Here is a 19,614-nt window from a genome sequence, read left to right as displayed (position 1 = left end):
ACAATGAGTCTTGCCATTTGTAAAGAAACATGTTGTTGAGGTGTCGGAGTTGCAGCACCTAGGTCCAAGGGCCGTTGGATACGGGCAAGAGATAATGCTATGTGGGACGGCCGCACAACTTTTGTGATGAAAACGCAATCTGACCCTAAGGCCACTAAAAAGAAAAAAAATATTAGTTTTTAAAGAGTCTGGTAGAGACACGTGTGTCAAAAAAAAAAAAAAAAACTTTATTAAAAAAAAAAAAAAAATTTTATAACAATATTGACAGCGCGAGTTGTGATTTAGTTGGTAGTCACCTCCTTTCCACTTGTTTTCTCTCTCGGCATTTCGGGCATGAGAAGAAGTGGATCGGCTTGGCCATCACGTTAAAGTGGAGGGAGTGTATGACCATCTTGTTGAGGTGGAAAGAGTTTATGACCATTCTGTGACGTCATGGACTTTGAGCGCAGGATTTTAAATAAATCTCACGCTGTCAATACTGCTCTACAAAAAAAAATTCCCATAAATTTTTTTTATTTTTTGACACGCGTGTCCCAATTAAAGTGTTTTAAATTTTTTTTTTTTTGGCTTTTTAAAGGGGCACTGACACATCAAAATCGTAATTTATTTTATTATCCGAAACGATTGAAAATGATGCCGGGACATTACCCTCAAAATTCGAAACTTGGGAATTCAGTATTTGTGGATTAAAAAAACAATTTCCAAATGCCGGATTTGAAGTTCCCGCGCGATCCGCGCCAGCGCAGTGAGTCAAATTTTGCGGTCTCCTGCGACTCGACTTTCTTTCGGACCTCCGCACGACGCTGTGAAGCAAAGCGCCATTGCTACCGCGACCCGAAGAGAGGAGGAGGTGAGCAGACGGGATAGAAGGGAGCCGGCTCGGGGAAAAACCGGTCTTCCCGGACTCGGTGATAAGCCTCTGCTCGAGCGCCGCCAAGGTTTCCGAGGGAGAACACAAATTCAGGAAGCGACATCACACCGAAATCTGATTTTTGGTATTTCAAAAAGAAAGGGCATGGTGCGTTCGTCATTGCGTTAAAAAACATGTTTTACGATTGCCGTTATTAAATGTTATAGAAATGTCGCCTACAAAGCTTCTAAATTTTCTGATTTTTGACGTCACCGATCAAAAGAAGCAAGGAGGTTAGCGCGGGAAATATAAACGCCAAAAATAAAAAGACGCGCGCGCGCTTGGGGAAATTTTTTTTTGTGATGCGATTTGTTTTGCGTGTCTATGACTACAACTTCCATCGTTTTAGACAATAAAAAAGAATACGACCTTTGGGGTGTCAGTGCCCCTTTAAGGCTGGCTTATATAGCCCCGTTTTCTTATGTTACGTCACGTTACGAAAGCTTACATTCAAGTCACCAGGACATCTGTGATTCCTATTCAGCGTGGCTACCAGTTCAAGAAGATTGCCAGGGACGCGACATTCCAGATATGAATGTTTCGGTGACTTATACGTAACATGAAAAATCGTAAGAAGACGGTGCTGTGTGAACCAGACTTAAGTTAAAAAAAGAACTGCTACTACCCATTTAACCACTTCCAGCACAAGAGAGACAAAGTTAAATAACCAAGAGAAGTTAAAAAGTGCAAGTGCAACTGTGGAAATGTCTTCTTTTCTAGTCTCTTATTTTAAAAGTCGTGTCCTGCCTCTTGCCAGTGAAACAGTTCGGCCTAGCCAGATAAAGTCCCAGGTAGAAAGACTACTTGTTTTGTACATGCTTGCAACCAGTGAAAGTGCACAAAAACATACACCAACAAAATAATGCATACTGATTCTATTTCTCTTCTATCTGAGCCCACTCATTTTCAGTCTACTGCAGTAGGTTCAAGTTATCTAGCTACGCCCTGTCAGAACTTACCTTCTCCTAGAATAAAACACTCATGCCTCAGGCTACCAGCACAAGGGAAAGAGAGAGGACCACCGTACCCTCTGTAGCTCGTCTATCCGGTTGTCCCGCATCTCCAGGTCGAGTGCAGACTTGCTCTCCAGCTCTTTGATCTTGTTGATAGTGAGGTCCGTTTGGGCTTGCCGTGTCATCGTCTGCACCGGCCTCTGAGGCGGCGCCATGAGACCCGCATAGTCCAGGCTGTTCAGGCCAGTCCCCGCTAGAGAGGACACTAGCGAACTACCACCCTGCACGACAAACAAGAGAGAATGCTCGCACGCTGTCCAAGGAAATATGTTTCAAGTGATGATGTTTATGGCTTCACAACACCCTCGCGTCGGACAAGTGGGTCGAGGGATGGGAGGGGCTGGTGTTGTGCGACAAAAGAAGTGGCGTGTTGAAATGTCAGATGATGTGCATTTACCCTTTTATAAAAAAATTTTAAGCTGCCATATTTTTTGCATGCCTCGATGCTCTGAACCCGATGGCCAATGCCCAATCGTAAAACTCGGCGAGAGTAGAAACGTTCCAGCTTGTCAAAAAGCTTAGGGTAAATTACAGCTTTTTCATTCTTAAGTTTCGCAGTGCAGAGAAGTGCGGGTCTATAGTGTGAATAGTCTTTGCACTGGAAATGCCATGAACAATGCAGCAGCACCACGCTGCATTCGACGAGAAAAGCCAATAACATTAATACAGGACCACCGGCAATCTCAAAGAGTGGAAAGCAAGACCAAGAACAGAGAAGAGTGATTGATGCCCAGACAAAAGATGGAACGACAACAACAAACAAGCAACTTTTACATGCACTTCTGAACAGCTGTGGGACCGTTCAGGAGGGTTGAAAATAACCAGGGTCAAGCTGCCGAGATATGAAGTTTGGTGGTGGTGACGTGACGCATGAGGGGGGGGCATTGGAAATGAGTGATCTCTCCTGCTCTTAAACAGTTTTTGGGAAACGGAGGGAGCACTGGGTGGGGGGAGTGTCACGTACCAGGCAGTAGCCCTGTGGCACGGGCGACCTGGCCCCTCCAAAGCGGCTAGGGCTATGCCCCTGGTTCTAAGGGCAAAACAAAAAGAGAAGGGGAGAGGCACAGGCAGGGCTCGCCGTTAGATCAGCGGAACTTGACAATCCATGTCAACGAAGAGGCAAGCATCTGAAACCTTGAATTGCCTCGGTGTCGGAGCTCAAGGTCACAAAAGAAAATGGAGCGCCTGCACGCTCCTTCACCACCACCATCGACAATGACAGGTTTGGCCCGTGCAGCCTTTACCACAGCACAAGGTAAAATACTAAAGGTATTCAACAGATGTATCGAGCAAAGATTTTAAAACTAATGCCATTCCCTTCTTTACATGTTGCTTTGAAACAGATATCACACCATCACACTGAGTTTACTCACAAAGGGTACCCTGCTTGAAAAAGAACAATACTCTCGTCACAATCCGCCGCCGCAGCTGCTGCCAAATCGCAAGCTTGTGCTTGTCAATGCGGTACGGCGGTAATTACATGATGCCACCACTCTGTAAAGGACATGAAGGGGCTTACCTTAAAGTACTCATTCATTTTCTTTGGGTTTTCGCCTCCCCTGGCTCCTTTCACTGAACACAAAAGAGCACAAAAAACAAACTCAACGCCTCGAAGACAATGAAGCTCTTGCTGCCGAAATGAGAGCCTCGTTTGAAAGACCGGCGGACACCCAGCCATACTCGGCAGCCCGCAAGCTGAGGCATGGAGACTGCTAACCTGCGGCGGGAACAAGCTCTTCTTTACGTTTCCTCTTCCTTTCCGTCTGGGGTGGTGTTCGATGGTGCTTCTCCGGCGTCTGCTGCAAAGAAACGAAACTTCGGTTTATCAACTTGCCCTGTGGATCCTAAGCTTTACGGCTTGGAATGCCCTACCTCAGCAAAGTCTCAACGGTGAAAAGCACCAGACTGCAGAAAGTTGATTGCTTCAAGACAAGCACGTAGCCAGGATGTTTTTTTTTTTTTGGGGGGGGGGGGGGGGGGGGGGGGGGGGGGGCGTGAACCAGCCCATAACAAAATGCTGTATGAGAGGGAGAAGGAAGAGGAGGGTCCCAGCAAAATGGAAGATTTTTTTGGGGGGGAGGGGACTTGGGCCCCATCGGCCCCCCCCCCCCTGGCTATGTGCCCGCTTCAAGACCCATTTTAGACTGCAGCCATCACGCACATCGCCAGGATTTTGATTTGGGAAAGAGAAAGGGTGGGGGGGCATAACAAAATGCTGTATGAGAGTGGAGAGCGGACCACAGCAAAAGGGAAGATTTTGGGAAGGGGGGGAAACACCATGAGCCCCCCCCCCCCCCCCCACGGACACGTGCCTGGCAGCCCTATGACTCTAGATAAATTGAATATAGCTCCACTCTCATTTAGCCTGATCAGTATTCAAATTAAAAATAGCCCAGACTGCACACACAATTACTAAAAAAATTAATAAACCCCTTCCATTATGTTTGTTTAGATCTCCTAAAAGGCTTACGAGGGCTGCGCCGTTAGTCATAATTTTGACTTACCATTACGAAAAAATACTTACAGTCAAAGACTGATCCATTGACTTTGGTGCTACGCTAATTTGGAATGCAATGCCAATGGATGTGGGGCAGAACTCTTAAATTTTTGACAACACTAAACAAATCTTTTTCTCTTTGAATTCCCAAGTGCATTACATACATATCATCCCATAACTAAATGTCACATATTTTGTTGTAATTTTTTACATGTGTGCCACATTGCAAATCTTATGTTGTGATTGGTCGAATCACAACATAAGATTTGATAAGACACTATGGGTCCAAACAATTTATCTGTGTTTCATTGTATTTGTGAAAAAATTAATAAATCTGAAACAACCAGCTTATCCAAACTAATTTACAGTGTTTGGCCACATGAGACCTAACTGTAGCACACATTGCTTACCAGGGATGTGTAAATATAAAACAAAGTTTTAACATATATCAAACACGAATTGGAATACCGAAAAGTGTGAAATAAGCATTCCTCAAATTCAATTTGAACCGAACATTAAAGTTATTCTATTCCTATTCCAAATTTCTAACATTCTCACTCACACATTCCTACTGCTTTCCCATGTCACTTTTCTAGAAGCAACCTCGATAAGCTGCCTCCAGGCAAAAAATTAAACTTATGCTCACTAACGGAAGTGACGTCACATGACATAGTCATGTGACCTTGATGACCTCACATGACAAATGTCCACCCTACTTAGTGGTCTTGCCCCCCGAATTTAGCCAATCATATTTCGTGCAGTTTTTTCGTGACAACATTCCACTCATTTTATGGAAACTAGCCCCGTAACACATCCTGTGTAAAAATGGCACCCAGGCCCATCTCGAGCTCATTGTCGCTACGTGTGACGGGGGAGTGCCTGCCAAATTGAGCAAACCATTGGTACCGCGACATTCTTTTTAGCATTCCGCTCACCTCACAGAAACCAGCCCCACAAAACATTTCCAAGTCCAAAGGAACAGTCCCCGGGGGGCTTACGTCGAGCTCCTTGTCACTGTGCTGCGAGCCGAGGCTGGCATTGCTCATGTTAGAGTCCTGGTTGTGGTTGGTGTTGTTGGAGCTGCCCGAGGAGGACACGTGGGCCAGCAGCTGGGACGTGGGCACGGAGCCCAGCCCCAGGGACGTCACGGGGGCCACCGTGCCCACGGGCGACGCCGCCACCGCCCCACCGCCACCGCCACCACCACCACCCACGCCGCCCGACGACGACTGCGACGACACCGCCGCCTGGCTAAGGTAGGGACCCTGCCCCAGGTTGTTGCACAGTTGCTGCACGGGCAGAAAAAGAAGGAGCAATCAAAGGACTATCCGCACGGCACAAACTACAATAACCGAGGCACACATATGTCCTCCCCTTCCACCAGGGAACATCATGGCGGCTGGATGGCGCCAACTCGGCAACTGGACCTGAGCCCGATGCCGAGCATCCTTCGACGTGTTGACTGGGCACGGGGCCCAGCCGAGCGCTGTCCCAGCACTCGTGTCCAACCTGCGTCTTCGCTCAACCTAACCGTGATGACGTCAAAGTTCTAATTCACAGGCTTTGACTATTTTAAGTGGTGTCGGTGGAGCACTGCAAGACTTTAGGTGAAACATACAAACAGCAGTAGACCTCAATCAGTTGTGGCACGGTGTATGGCAAACACCTATCCTAGTCTTTTTTCTTTTTTTTTTGCATACAAACCAAGGCCTTTTTTTGCGTTCAGCTGTACAGGCCCAAACAACATGCACAACACTCACAGACTTTTTTTTTTTTTTTTTTTAAATATTGACAAAGTTGTTACAAAGAATTCGTCAATTTTTCTCAATCACCCGAGACACTCGCTTATGACAGGAAACTCAATTTTCCTCTAGCTTCGTTCCCTGGAAACATTAAGATAATTGGCATTATGGAAGTTATACTGTGTTAAGTTGGGTGGTACACACTACCTGACCTTAAGGGCCGACATACACTTCGCGCTTTCCACTTTTTCCCGCCTCCTCCTTTCTTATATCCTCTCCATTTTTTAGCTTGGCCCAACTTGGCTCCCCTCGCAGCTTAGAAGAGGGAAGCGCTAAGAGGATTATCTTTCCTGCAGAAAACCGAGGTTGTATGTCGGGCCTTTAAGAAGGGAATGTGTGCAGCAAAAGACAAAAGCATAAGCATTGGGCTTTAAAAGTCACTTCAAGCTCTGTCTACTCATGCAATGGAGACAACTTTAAAAGCAATGAACACACTTTGCCTTTCGTTCTGGGTTCTCGTTTATTGCTCTCATCTTGATCTGTACCTCACATAAACAGTTGTAGCCCTAAAATGTTTAATGAAAGTGCCCTAATATCCCAAAAGTTGCCCCACCCTCAAAAGATGACCCACTCCTATTTTTGACACGATATGCTATTTTTTCCAAAATACCAAAAGATAGCCCACTCTTAGTAATTGCATGGCCCTGGCCAATAGTGACTTCGGCAGAAATGGTGCCACCCTCTCTGCGATTAAGGGTTTTGCAAGTCACAAAATTTAGAACTACCATTTTTTAACCTTCTTTTAATCGCACACCGAAAGTTATCTCAATCCCTATTTTCTACCAATTTGCTTTTAATATTTAGGTGGGCTATCTCTCAAGATATTAGGTATATGTAAAAGCATGCAGTCACTTTACACGTTACTAAATCAAAGACGATAATACCAGGAACTCAAAATAGGTGTATTAGATAGAGGTGGCACGAACAAGTTCTAGCACTACACGGTACTAAGTGGCCAGTTATTGATGATGCAAGCACACGAGAGGAAACGAGAAAAAGCCTAGCCATGCACTTGCACGTACGAAAAGGATAGAATGACTAAAGGTTCATACACTTGCTTTGTGTATGCGTACACATCCTAGCTTTGAATGGGTACCACATCTTTTGTAACTAGTGCTTGCCAAACAGATACTAAACATAGAAATAAAAAACGCTAACACTCAAGACACGGCAGTGAGAATAAGCAGGAAACGCACACCTCTTCCGTTCCTCCGGTATAAAGTTTCTCACAATGTATAAACAGCCACCAGTTTTATTTGCAGTCTTTATGACGAGATGACACATTGGCTCCATCTGTTGGGCAGCCCTGGAACAACCTTCTGTCTAGTTATACGCATATCGGAAGTGTCCCAGGGCTGCCCGACAGATGGCGCTAGTGTGCCGGTGCATTCTCTCGTCATCAGCAGTTGCAGGCGGCTGCTCCACGCTCAAATTCTAACGTCTGAACCAGCCTTCGAAGTTATGGAGTAGATACCTCTGCTCAGTTTGTTTTGCATTCTCCTTTTCGACGAAAACTCGGCAGACGGCTACAACCCTGGCTAGTCAATCGGAGCGCCCAAGCCAGGCTCGTGACAAGGAAGCGTGCTTCCCGTGCTCCACTCCATCACTCTGATTGGCTCAAGAAAGCCATAGAATTTGCCCTTTGCCAAAAATAAAAGGAAAGCTATAAAAAGGATGAGGATGAATGCCTATTGCAGTGGAAGTGCCGTGGAACAGAGATTTCAGTGGGATGCTCTTCATTGGATGGGCAAGTAAAACCTCAAAATCTGAGGACAGAAATGTTCTGTACTGTCCTCGCCTTTTTTTTAAATTTTATTTTGAATTCTCAGTTATGAAAATTTTAACAAAAACGATTCGTCGACCCCCCCCCCCCCACACACACACACACAACTCACCCGATTTCCCAGAAACCGAGCCTCCAGCAATTCTTGTTTTCGTGGGTCCAGACTATGGATGTTGTCCATTGTCTCTAGCTCCCACCTGGGCGAGAGAGAAAGGAGAAAAGACAAAGAGAGAGCGGCTGTTAGCCCAGTTTCCTAGCGAGGAGCCACCCGGACATCACAAAGGGCCGCACAACAATATGGCGGGGGTGGGACAACACACTCCGGCTCTCCCTCTCGGGCATTATGTGATGGCCGCCATTATAGAGTTGACACACATATCTAGCAAAAATTTTTCTTTCTGAGGGAGGCGAGGGAGTGTCTTCCCACCACCCCCCTATTTCCTTACCAAGTCCGTTTGCACGGATGGTGTGAAATATATATAAACTTACTAATAAACACATCTAAATTCATGCGAAAAGAGCACCAAAATGATCACTCATGCTTCCCCCCCCCCCCTCCCCTTTTTTTGGCTCAAGGTCGTTGACCGCGCGAGATCTTACTCGAAAAGATGTATTAGGAATGACACATGCAGCAATGTAACGAAAAAAATAAAATAAAAAATAAACAAGCTTCATAAGGGGCAATTTTGTTTTCTTCCCAAAATGCCAGAGGTCGACGTACTCTTACGTAGGGGTAGAATGACCTTTTGTTTTCACTTCATGGACGTAATACCAAGAAGTTGATAAAAAAAAAAAAAAAAGAAGAAACTCCAGCGTGTATGTAACACGTCAGCAGTACTGACCAGGCTAAACTATCGCGAAGAGGGTAAAAAGTGCATACGTCAGAGCAAAACATACGGTCAACTCGCTCACGAGCGGGCCTTTGAATAGAGTAATGCGCAGTTTGTTCGGCAGCAAGAAACACCACAAATAATGGAAACGTAAGAGCCCAGAAAACTCCAGAACTTTCGTGTGCAATTTCCTGGTTGTTTTCCTCATCTTAATTTTCTTACTCTTTTTTTCTTTTCTTTCATTTGGAATAACACAGGTTCGACGACGTGATTAAGGTTTTCTGCAAATGAATCATCAATCCCATCACCACTGCGTGATGCGCACCGGCCAACAATAGTTGTACTGCGCTGGCTACATTTCTAATCCCAAACAGCGGATACACAAAACGCCCGTTGAAAGCTGACTGAACCACTTCCAGCTGTCTAAACGAACGGGCAACACCATTTTATCCCGAGTCAAAAGTCGACGAGCACTTTGCCACGAACATCGCCCAAAGAGACAAGGCGCCAGGCATAGAAGTACAAGCGTCGGGTGTAATCGCATCATTCCGTCCTTTCGGCTATCCCCGTCACAAAGACGAGATAAGGCCAAGGGACAAGAGTTCGTAGAACGAAGAGAGCCACGACGTTCACAAAGAAAGACAATCGCAACAACCGAAAAACGTGCCTGCCGGGAAGACGGAGAAAGAGGCTGCCCACGGAAGCAGCCGCCATGCCTGCAAGACGACGACGACCCGACCAGAGCAAACGAACGAAGACGACAGATCGGCCCCCTAGCTACAATGCCCTGCAAGCAGCTCCAGTCGACGCCGCCGCCACGGTGGACGGAAGGCCGCCGCGACACGCACACACACACGCCCGCAGCCCCGACAATGCGCACCGCGTACCCTCCTCCCTCCTCGACGACTTCCCACTTTCCCGCGCGCCGAAGCAACTCCAGTGAAACAAAGAAGACAGCTGAGGAGGCCACCATGGCGAGACGCAGTACACATGCAAACCCCCCTCAAACAACTTCACCCGGTCGCCAACATTATGTGTGTAGCAACACGATCACCTGTCGCCCAGCCATAACACACTAGCGTCGCGGATCCCGAGGGGGGCGAAAACCGACATTAGGCCGGGGCGTCGGCAGGCGTGGTGTGAGCAGATCGAATCGTCGAGGTCCCATCACCACCCGCCATCTTTTTTTCTGCAGGCCCTTTAATCTGCCGGGCACAACCCCCCCTCTTTCCACGGTTTTTTCCAGCGCTGTGCTGTTCGACCTATCCGCTTCACGCAGTGCGTGTGGCGATGACGTAACGGCTGGATTCGGCTCGAAATAGGCATCCCTTTCCCCTCGCCCATTTCAGCCCTACGAGTCTATCCACTTCCCCCCGTACCTGTTTCCTATTTTTTTTTTTTTTTTTTCTACGCAGGTAGCACACGTCAACGTCTACGCATGCCTCGTTTCAGCTCTTTTCTGCGAGAGTGTGTATGTGTGAGAGAGGGAGAAAGGTTTTTAAGAAACCTCTTTGTTCTATTTTGGCGCCCCAAAGGACGGCTTTTCGGCAGCTAAGGGTCGAGAGTTAGTTAACGATAGAAGGGGGAATTAAAATGACAGGTTTAAGAAAACAATACAAGAACAACTCCGGCAGGCGAGCGGCCGCGCTCTTCAAGCACGATCGGTTGCTCTCGGGCAGATTGGATTACATCGACGCCGCCGCCAGCTCGAAAGCCCAAAACGAACAGGATAAACTGTTGCTGTCCCACTAATCGCTCGCGCGATTTGCTCACATACGTCAGTGCGGCGGCGTCCCCGACAGATGCACTTCCGGTGCAGTTAAGTGCACCGGAAGTACCGGCACCGTTGGGTGCCGCTACCCGCTGGCGCAACGAAAACGTGACAACAACACTTTCTCTCTCGTTATTCGGTATAAAAACAATTAGCATTCGCGAAAACTAAATAAAATCCACTCATATCGGTAAGTGTACTTTCTTTCAAAAAAGAATCTGCGCAAATGACTGTTTCATTGGAGTAAAAGAAGAGCAATGGTATGTATACCTCGCGGGCTTAAATTACAATATATATATATTTTTAAAGGAGCTCGTAGTACTTGCAGCTTGCGGGTGTTTTCTTTGTGTGCGTGCGTGTTAGTCAGGGACAGCTAATAAACTTTATTTCCTGCCGATGACAGAAAAGTTAACTCATCTTGCAATTACTTTCTATCTCTTCTCTCTCTCTCTCTTTCTAGCGGAGAAGGTCGGCCCGATGGAAGCTAAAATTGACGTCGGCACGAGCAACTAAACCTAATCGATGCCTACAAAAGCGGGAGCTAGACCGATCTCCAAATGCCCGAATTCACGACAGGGGCCTCGTTCGATGGTCCCGGGGCGTCGGCTGTCGCCCGAACCCGGAAGTGGCCGAGGGTCAAACGTTTTGTCGGCAACCGAAAAGGTGTCACCGCGCCCGACCGGAACACTACGGCGTGATTCAGACGGATCGGTCACTAAAGAAACTAGAAAGCCAATTAAAGTGTTTGAAGGTTACTGCTTTTATATAAAACTCCATGCGCCGCACGCGTTTTTTTTTTTCTTCTAGATATTTAATTAATAAATTATGGGATTTCTTTTCTCGCGAAAATTCTAAGATAAATATACATAAAAGGAAACATGACGTTAACCGCCGTAACGTTTGTTACAAAAAAAAAAAAAAAAAAAATACAGAGAAAGAATTGTAACTTGCCTCCCAGCACGACAAACGAAGACGACTGCAATTGAAAACGGCGTTATGCTGGATATAAACCATATAATGTATATGGTGTTTCACAACAGGGTGTCACCGTAGTGTTTCATTTAAAAAAAAAAAAAGAAAAAAAAAAGAAAGAAAGCATCCCACAGAGGAATAAAACATTAAACGCACCGTCAAGGGTTTAGTCTCATTGGAATTTTGGCGAAAAGACGTAGGTGAACTAATACATACTGAACAGGATGGTAAACACCGAGCGGAGTTTGAAACCCTGTCCGTGACGCCCCCCCCCCCCCCCCCCCCCCCTTTTTTTTCCGTTTTATTTTTTTTTTTTTTTTTTTTTTCAGGGTTAGGGTTTGTCGTAATAGCCATTAAAAAGCGCTTCTAAGGTTTCGGTTTCCTATTGGCTATCGGCCTTCAGAAACAACCAATAAGAAATAGAAACGTTAACAATGCGTTCAAATCGTGTTTTTTTTTTTTTTTTTTTTTTTTTTTCAGACAGAGAGAGAGAGAGACGTGAAAAAGCGTCACAATTCTAAGCTTTTTTTATAAAAAGTACTTATTGAGTGGTTTTCGATGATGCCCCGAAAGTTCCTAATTATTAACATTACTATTCAAAATGTTAATCTAATAAATATTAATAATAGTATTCTTTCTCTAACAAAAATACAATGTCGGCGGAGGTTATGGGAGAAAAAAGCGTTGAAACGACGATTTATCTTTAAAATGAAATCTAACTATACATTTATTTTACTAACTAGAACGCTTATCATCAAAATCATTAACCCCTTAATTACCCCAAATACTATGTAGCTCTCTCTGTAGGGGTCTTTGGAGTGTCGGGTGAAGTACGAAGTAATTTAGAGCTTATGTTTTTCAAGGAAAGCAATAGGTACACTGTCCAAAGCAAAGCGCAAATACTTTTTAACACAATCTCCCCCCCATGGTGCCCCTTTCATTTTCCTATATAGTGCTGTTTTGTTTTTAACTGGTATGCGTTAACCCGGGGGTAATCGGGGCTGCATCAGTTATTTTCGGAAATGGCGGCGATGATTTGACAAGCGATCACAGAGTAGTCGTTTTATAGTTGTCTTACTCTCGCTGATAAACCATCTCGCTGAAAAACCATCCAAAACAATCTTTGTATCGAACTTATAGCCACTCAGAGAAATGACCAGATGACGTCTCAAAAGACGACAGCGCGTTTTCAAACGACGGCATGCTAATTAACAATACCAAATTTGGGGAATGTACCTTAAAGTCGGGAAATGTACTTTCCTGGGAAAGTACAAAAAAAAAAAAAAAACTTTAAGTAAAGTATAAGTACATGCTCGGAGAATGTACAGCAGGTAAAGTAGAAGTTGTACTTGAAGTTGTACTACTTTAAACACAATGTACTTAAAGTACTTCCCAACACCGGTGCACCGGCGTTGGAAAGTACTTTAAGTACATTGCTGAGATTGATGATTGATGACATATTGATCACAATCACGATAGTGATCAATATGTAATCAATCTCCTTTATCTCGACGATGCTTATAGGGCGGAGAGGCAAGCGTTTTTATAACCCAACCCCCCCCCCCCCAATGGAAGTCCCAATCTCGCTTTTTCGTGCGTATGTTTAAATTGGTTTGGGGAGTTCGTCCTTTGCCAAGTTCTGCTGAAACTAGCGACGTCGTAAAACCTGCCGAGGTCAAAGTTCGACTTATCCAAACTTCTAACGCGGATTTCGATAAGAACTTGGATGAAATGTAGCTATCACGCGCATGCGAAGAAATGAAAGAAGTTTACAATCCCCGATCCCCTGTAACGCCGAATTAGAGCGCAGCTATTGAGGAGGAGGAGGGAAAGTTACGGAGAGGAGAGTATGCCCTTCCTTCCATCCGTACCCTCCTCTCCTGCTCCCCTCCCATTTAAAAAAAAAAAAAAAGTTCGCTAAATTTTTTGCTAAATTTAGCAAAAAAACAATTCCCCGCTAAGTTTTGCGAATTTTTTTTCGCAAACTTTAGCGGGGAAATTTACCCATAATAGGGAGTTTTCGTAGACCACGTTTTTCCCTCCGCTAAGCCCTCCGCAACGAAGAAGCCGCTACTGCGCATGCGCGCCGATAGCCTTCGCTGTAGAGTTCCGGGTATCGGAGCGGGCCGCGGAGAGCGTTGCGGGGCGGTGAAAACGATCTACGAAAACTCCCTAATGAAACGCGCGGTGACGTCACGTGTGACGTCATTATGGGAAACGTCCCATAAAGCAACGCGCGGTTACGCCGACGGCGCTCAAGCCGGAAACTGACGCCTAAGAGCTGCGCTCTAAAAATAGTTTAAAACCAGCAATTAATAAATCATTTCCATCATTAAAAGGTTATAGGCTTGTTTTGGTGTTTCGTAAACGCTAATAACTATTTTTATTTCTTAATTAAGACAAACTATTTTATGACTTTCAAGAAATTTTAGCTTTCGGTGTTAAGTTGGGCAATGAACACTGTTCAGGAAGTCGAACTCGATCGCATTTTGCCGAAGTTCGAAGTTTTAGCGGACCTGTCCGATCTCACGGTTGCACACAAAAGTTTGACATCGATAACCCTAACCGCCATCTATCGTTCGCGTGAGCATGTACGGTGGGCATCTGCACTTACTCATAGATAGTACAGTGAGTAGTAGAGTCGTAGCCAGGGGAAAGGGAGGGGAACTTATGAGGCATCAGCTCCTCCCCTTTCCCCCGAAATACCTCCCCTTTCTCTCTCCCCCTTTCCACACCGCTTGTGGTGCAGAGGGGCGAAAAGGGGGGGGGGGGGGGGGGGGGGGTTACAAAACGTCCAATGTTGGACATTTCGTCTCGTTGGACATTCTGACCTGAAAACCCGCCGCTTTCCAAGTCATGGATCCCAGCCAACACCACCACGTTTTACCAAACACGTTTTCAGTGACCACGGCTACTACAGAGGAGTGCAATACGGTATACGTGAAGAGAATTTCGAAGAACAAACCGTTCGAGAAAACGTTCCTTGCTTTAGGAGACGCGAGTGAAATTCGAAGTTATCGAAAATTATTTGGGTTTCTTTTTATTTTTAGACCATCATCACGGGACTAACAATTTAAACATTTGGCAAGCATGCAGTATGTGGACAACTTCCCGCTCTCATTATGAATCACGCGGGTGTTGCGTTATAGGCAATTTAGGACTTTTCTTTAAATGTTAATTAATATAAAAGTGTCTCTGACATCACGCCGCTGCGGTGTCGCTGCCGTCGGATCGGCGCGCGCGCCGACGCTAATCTCGTTTCTGCGCATGCGCGGAGCCCACCACGCCCGGTTTCTGAAGCGTGAACTTGATCCCCGTGCTTCTGCGTTGTACGACACAACAGCGGTGCCCCCTGAAGCCTGCTGTGTGGGGCCTCGGCCGACGAAATGTTTAACAATGCGGATTGGGTCCCAGGAAGATCATAGACCAAATGTACTGCCCCGATTCGCAGACGCGCGAACAAAGAGCTATGCTGCAAAGTGTAGCGCGCGGAGTCTACAAGTGGGGCGAGCTGTTTCCTTCGATTGCAGGATCAAATCGAAGTATTTGCTTTTGTGTCGCGACGCACACACACACACACACACACACACGAGAAAAAGGGAGGAAGGCATTTTGGGTTTGTATGCTACAAAGCAGTAAAGGCACGCTAATAACACATGTCGGAAAGAAGATTAACCCAAATAAACTTTCCGTCTATAAAGATTTGACAAAACTAATTAAGATTCATATGATCACTTAAATAAACGTGACACCTCTGAAACGATTGAAATGACTTGTGCGAACCGTAGATGCGCGAAAGGAAAACCGATTCGTCCGCACATGTGCTGTTCAGAGTTTAAAGTGCTCTGCCGCTGTTCCGTATAGCATGTACTCAAAAGTTTCGCAGCTCCTTGTAGACGCCAAGCAGGAAACAAAACTGCTAAATCTGGCAACGAAAAACAGACAAAAACAACGACCTATGATTTTGAGTTACTGACGCAAAAAAAAACAAAAAAACAAAAACAAAGCGCCGGGGTGTCTGGACCAAGAACTAAGGCAAGTCCATTTCGCTTAGGTGGCCACATCTATATTCGTCCTAGTTTGCAAGATACGCAGGGTAGTTCTCACAAGGTTCCGATGTCAGAGGTAAAACAAACGCTGCCCTCCGCGTTTGAGATACATGTGTGTAATCATAGCTTCCACTATACTGACAAAGCTTGGCAGATCTCCACGAAAAGCGGCCGCCGAAATTGAAAAGGTAGAGCGGCAGACAACGGATGAGAGGAGAGCCACGTGACGGGCGCCCCGCTGCGGCGAGACGCCGAACCCCACTACTCCCGAGCGATGAAATGTCCGCTCGTGCTCCCGCACTACCGCTTCTTTTCTCGTGTGGTAGGAAAACCACGTTTCGGGTCCTCGCCGCTGCAAAAGCTGTGCGCTGACGTCCAGGTTCCCCAAGAAATGCTCTGTGCTATGAGATCCCCACTGCACGGACATGGGCGGCAATATAATAAAGTTTTTCTCTCTCCCTCTCTCGCGCTCCAAATCCGCGACCGGGTACATATGCCTCCGTCATCGAACTGCCAGGCTTTTTGCGTATAGAGGAGGCTATAAAATAACACTAAAACATCATTAAAAAACAAAAACGGAACGAAAAAAGTTACGTATGTGTAGTAATGCAAGTGCAACAAAAGATGTGCGACACCACCCAGCTGAGACGCCAACCCAACGCAGCTCAAAACGCGCTCCACATTCTACGTCTGCCAACTGAACAATAGGATTAGGATACAGATATTTCGACATTTTAATTCTTAAACCACCCGAGACTGGGTGGTGTACGAGAATATTCTGAAGTCGATTCCAAAGAGGAATCCATAGGGGAATCCAAGGTGGTTGGTTGGCGGGCAACCTTAGGAATGTCTATATGAAGATGCCACTGAATAAACGAGTCAGTCGAGTTTTTGAGACTTTTGTCTTCTGTCATTCTGTTCCTTTCTCTTTCACCTTGGATTGTTTTCGTTCTCCACCCAGTTCCAGGTGGTTTAAGATAATGGTAAATCTACACCAGCTCGCCTACGCCATCACAATCTTATTGTCAAGAGATTCTTGCGGCGATTCCTGGGAAGAAAACGAGTGTAACAGAGACAAAATCGCGCCAAAAGGCCAAATTTACCGAGGATAAGCGGTCCCGATAGACCGACACACGCCAAGACGCGAGCTCTGACGCAACCCTGTTGGCGGAGTCGCCTGACGAACTACAGCCAGATCCGAGCAGCGGAGGTTACTGCAACGGCTGCGAAGGCCCGGGGGTCACACGACGAAGTCGTCTGACGTTTGGCGAAGAAAACAGAAAAACCTGCCGAATCATGCTAGCGGAGTCAGCGCTACAGTAGGTTCAATGGGCGTTGGGCGCTCCTTCCTGACGAGCAGCCCCGGCAAATTTAAGACAGAAGGTGGCGTATTTCCAGTTCGGCACCGCACTGTTCCACACCGCGGCTCTGGCCAACACCGCACAGGTAACCAGGGGAAGCGAATTCCTACACGTTAACCGTAATACGTCATCGCAGTTTGCCCGACGTCACACCCGCGCGAAACGCTGATTGGGCGACAGGGTCCGGCGAAGCATGGCGATTTTCATTCAAATATGGCGCTGTTTTATTAAGAACGGAACCCATCGGTCCCACAAATTTGGCCGCCCGCCCGTTCGTGCTTTCACCAGCTAAATTTAGCGGGTAAGTCGAATTCGTGTGATGCGACGTTCAGGTCGCATGACACATTCATACCACGATGTCACGTCCTGGCGCCACGTGATATCATGACGTCGCGTGCCCTGAAGTGACGTCAGAAACTTCCACGCTAAATTTAGCGGCGAAAATAATAAGCAACACGTTCGTCGCTCCCCGAAACAACTGCTCAGCGTCTTCTCGATAAATGTAAGCGATTGCTCTTCAACATTTTAGAATCAAAGATGAAAGTCGCAGATTTCTTTTCCGCGCGTGCGCGCGCACACACGCGCACACACACAAACACAGACACAAAAAAAAGAAAAAAACACTTTTGGTGAGTCGCGTTCCGGTAACTGCAGCCCTTGCCTCCATGTTGTCAACTTGCCTCGTGCGCAGCCCTCGGAGCGCAGACGCTAGTTCGCGAAATATTGTGTCGCGCAGTCCATTCTTTTTATTTTCGACGAGCTCGCCTGCATACTTTCTCTTTTCTGCTGCCAAAGCAGAGAGGTAAACGAAAAACGTTTTCCACTTCGCATTAACCGACGAAGGTATTTTTAACAAGTTTTACCAACCACGGTAGACCCTTTCCCAAAGTAGGTCAAGCAACAGTGCTGGCCGCCATATTTTGGACATCACTCCCTAGGCGAAGCGTATGACTGGATCTCAGTTCACGCTGACGCAGCATTCGTGACGAATCCCTCTGCACCCGGGTACGCGTCGTCGAACGTCGGCCGACGCACCGAAATAAGGTGGCCTCGGAGCAGCTACTGCGAAGCGCATTTTTAAGAAGAAAAAAAAGGGTTTTATCTGCAAAAAGGCGACTATACTTTTTCTCATCCTACGATGGACTAAAGGCCAAAGCCACGGGGCCGCCAGGTCCAATCACGTTCCACGCTATACTATGACGCGCTTAACATTGATTAGGGGTGGACGAATAATGCTCGAATTCCAAAAACGCCGCATCATTTCTATAGCTTCAACGCTGCATAAAGCCTATATGTCGTGGATTTGTTTGCGATGCAAAATTATTGAGTCACTCAGTGCTCCTCGATTCGAACCACTGTTCACCGTCCCCTCATCAGTGATTCGAGACGCGGGCACCCGTACGTGTATCTAAGCGAAATACCGCACAATTTCTAAGTGGCTCGTGATTGGGTCTGGCGGTCCGTAGCTTTTCCCTTTAGTCGATCGTAGGGTGAGATGAAGTATAACCCTATCACAATGGAAGTGGGTGAGAGCGAAAGGGTAAGAATCATAGCCTGTTGACACAGATCTTCACAAATCGCAATGGCGACGTACGCCACACAGTGGTGCATGGTCCGAGTCATTTTGGAACTCTACTTTTGGAGCAGTCAAGAGTCCTATAGACGCTTAGCAGTGCATGGGCGCCGCCATAACTCACCTTCAGCTTGTGTTCCCCCTTATTCCGTTCGCTTCACTTCATTACCACAGCAGGACAGGTCATTGCCATTTTAGGAGTTACCGTGTCCTCCCCCCCAGCATAGGCCTTTGTGAAGACCCATCAACGCCCGCTTCAGTGGCTCGGCATCTCGGTAAGACGAGAGAAGGTCGGCTATGGCGCCTCAATTTGGCGCGCGCTGAAAGCGTCTATTTTGAAGCAGCAAAAAAAATTATGTTAGGAACGCAAGCGTGAGATTAGTACTGTGCTGTTATTGCAATCGGAACAGCACCAGACATGACAACAGGAATATGGCGACAAGCGTATGTTTGTTTTGTTTAAAAAGATGCATTGCGGCGGCCGCTATCGAAAACCAAGATGACTGATGAAGAAGGCAGGACGAACATCTGGGAACTATTATTTTATCGGTGGATTTAAAGGGAAACCAAAGAGACCTCCACTAAAATAATGTACGAATAAAATACCTTTACGTGCGGAATATGATATTTTTTTTGCTCAACGTTGTAAAAACAGCAATACAATAAGACTGCAACATCGACTAGAAACCAAAGCTTATGTCATCTAATATGCGTATCAATGGCATTTAGATAGACGTTTAGAAAAAAAAGTCGGAAATAAATGCCTCTTTAAAAGTTTCAGCCGAACTGCTTCAGGTTACCCCCAAAACTCCATTCGACCACTGCTAAATCCGATTTTGTTTAATTTCAGCTTAGTCGACCGTGCCCTTTTGTAACTCTGTTGATGTAGTAAAAACAACAACAAGTTCATAAACTTCCCATCTCCACCCAACATGGCACAACTTTCCTTCGTACAAAGGGGGTAAAAAAGTTTAAGCTAGCAAAAATTACAATCAACAGTCACTCAAATCTGTTATAGAGAAGGAAATTTTGGTAAAACTCTCCTTGATGCCT

The 19,614-nt window shown here is 46.2% G+C and overlaps 1 protein-coding gene across 9 annotated transcripts in view; it reads right to left on the bottom strand.

Moving 5' to 3' along the window:
* Positions 1 to 19,614, bottom strand: part of LOC120838196 (serine/threonine-protein kinase tousled-like 2) — a 111,915-nt gene that overhangs the window by 22,709 nt on the left and 69,592 nt on the right. For 3 of the 9 annotated variants that reach the window (XM_042294100.1, XM_042294098.1, XM_042294096.1), the window contains 6 exons: positions 8,118 to 8,202; positions 5,419 to 5,709; positions 3,641 to 3,722; positions 3,443 to 3,495; positions 2,888 to 2,953; positions 1,938 to 2,144 (listed from right to left, as the gene is read on the bottom strand). In XM_042294100.1, the coding sequence (XP_042150034.1) occupies positions 1,938 to 2,144; positions 2,888 to 2,953; positions 3,443 to 3,495; positions 3,641 to 3,722; positions 5,419 to 5,709; positions 8,118 to 8,186 (768 nt within the window). In that variant the 5' untranslated portion in view covers positions 8,187 to 8,202. The remainder of the gene's footprint in view (positions 1 to 1,937; positions 2,145 to 2,887; positions 2,954 to 3,442; positions 3,496 to 3,640; positions 3,723 to 5,418; positions 5,710 to 8,117; positions 8,203 to 19,614) is intronic. The other 6 variants (XM_042294102.1, XM_042294103.1, XM_042294101.1 and 3 more) reach the window with 3 other exon arrangements.

This window comes from Ixodes scapularis, unplaced genomic scaffold, assembly GCF_016920785.2.
Source record: "Ixodes scapularis isolate PalLabHiFi unplaced genomic scaffold, ASM1692078v2 PGA_scaffold5__190_contigs__length_132052651, whole genome shotgun sequence".
In the NCBI taxonomy this organism is placed as follows: Eukaryota; Metazoa; Arthropoda; class Arachnida; order Ixodida; family Ixodidae; genus Ixodes; species Ixodes scapularis.
The sequence above is the reverse complement of the archived record's forward strand: the minus strand, read 5'-3'. Positions and strand labels throughout refer to the sequence as shown.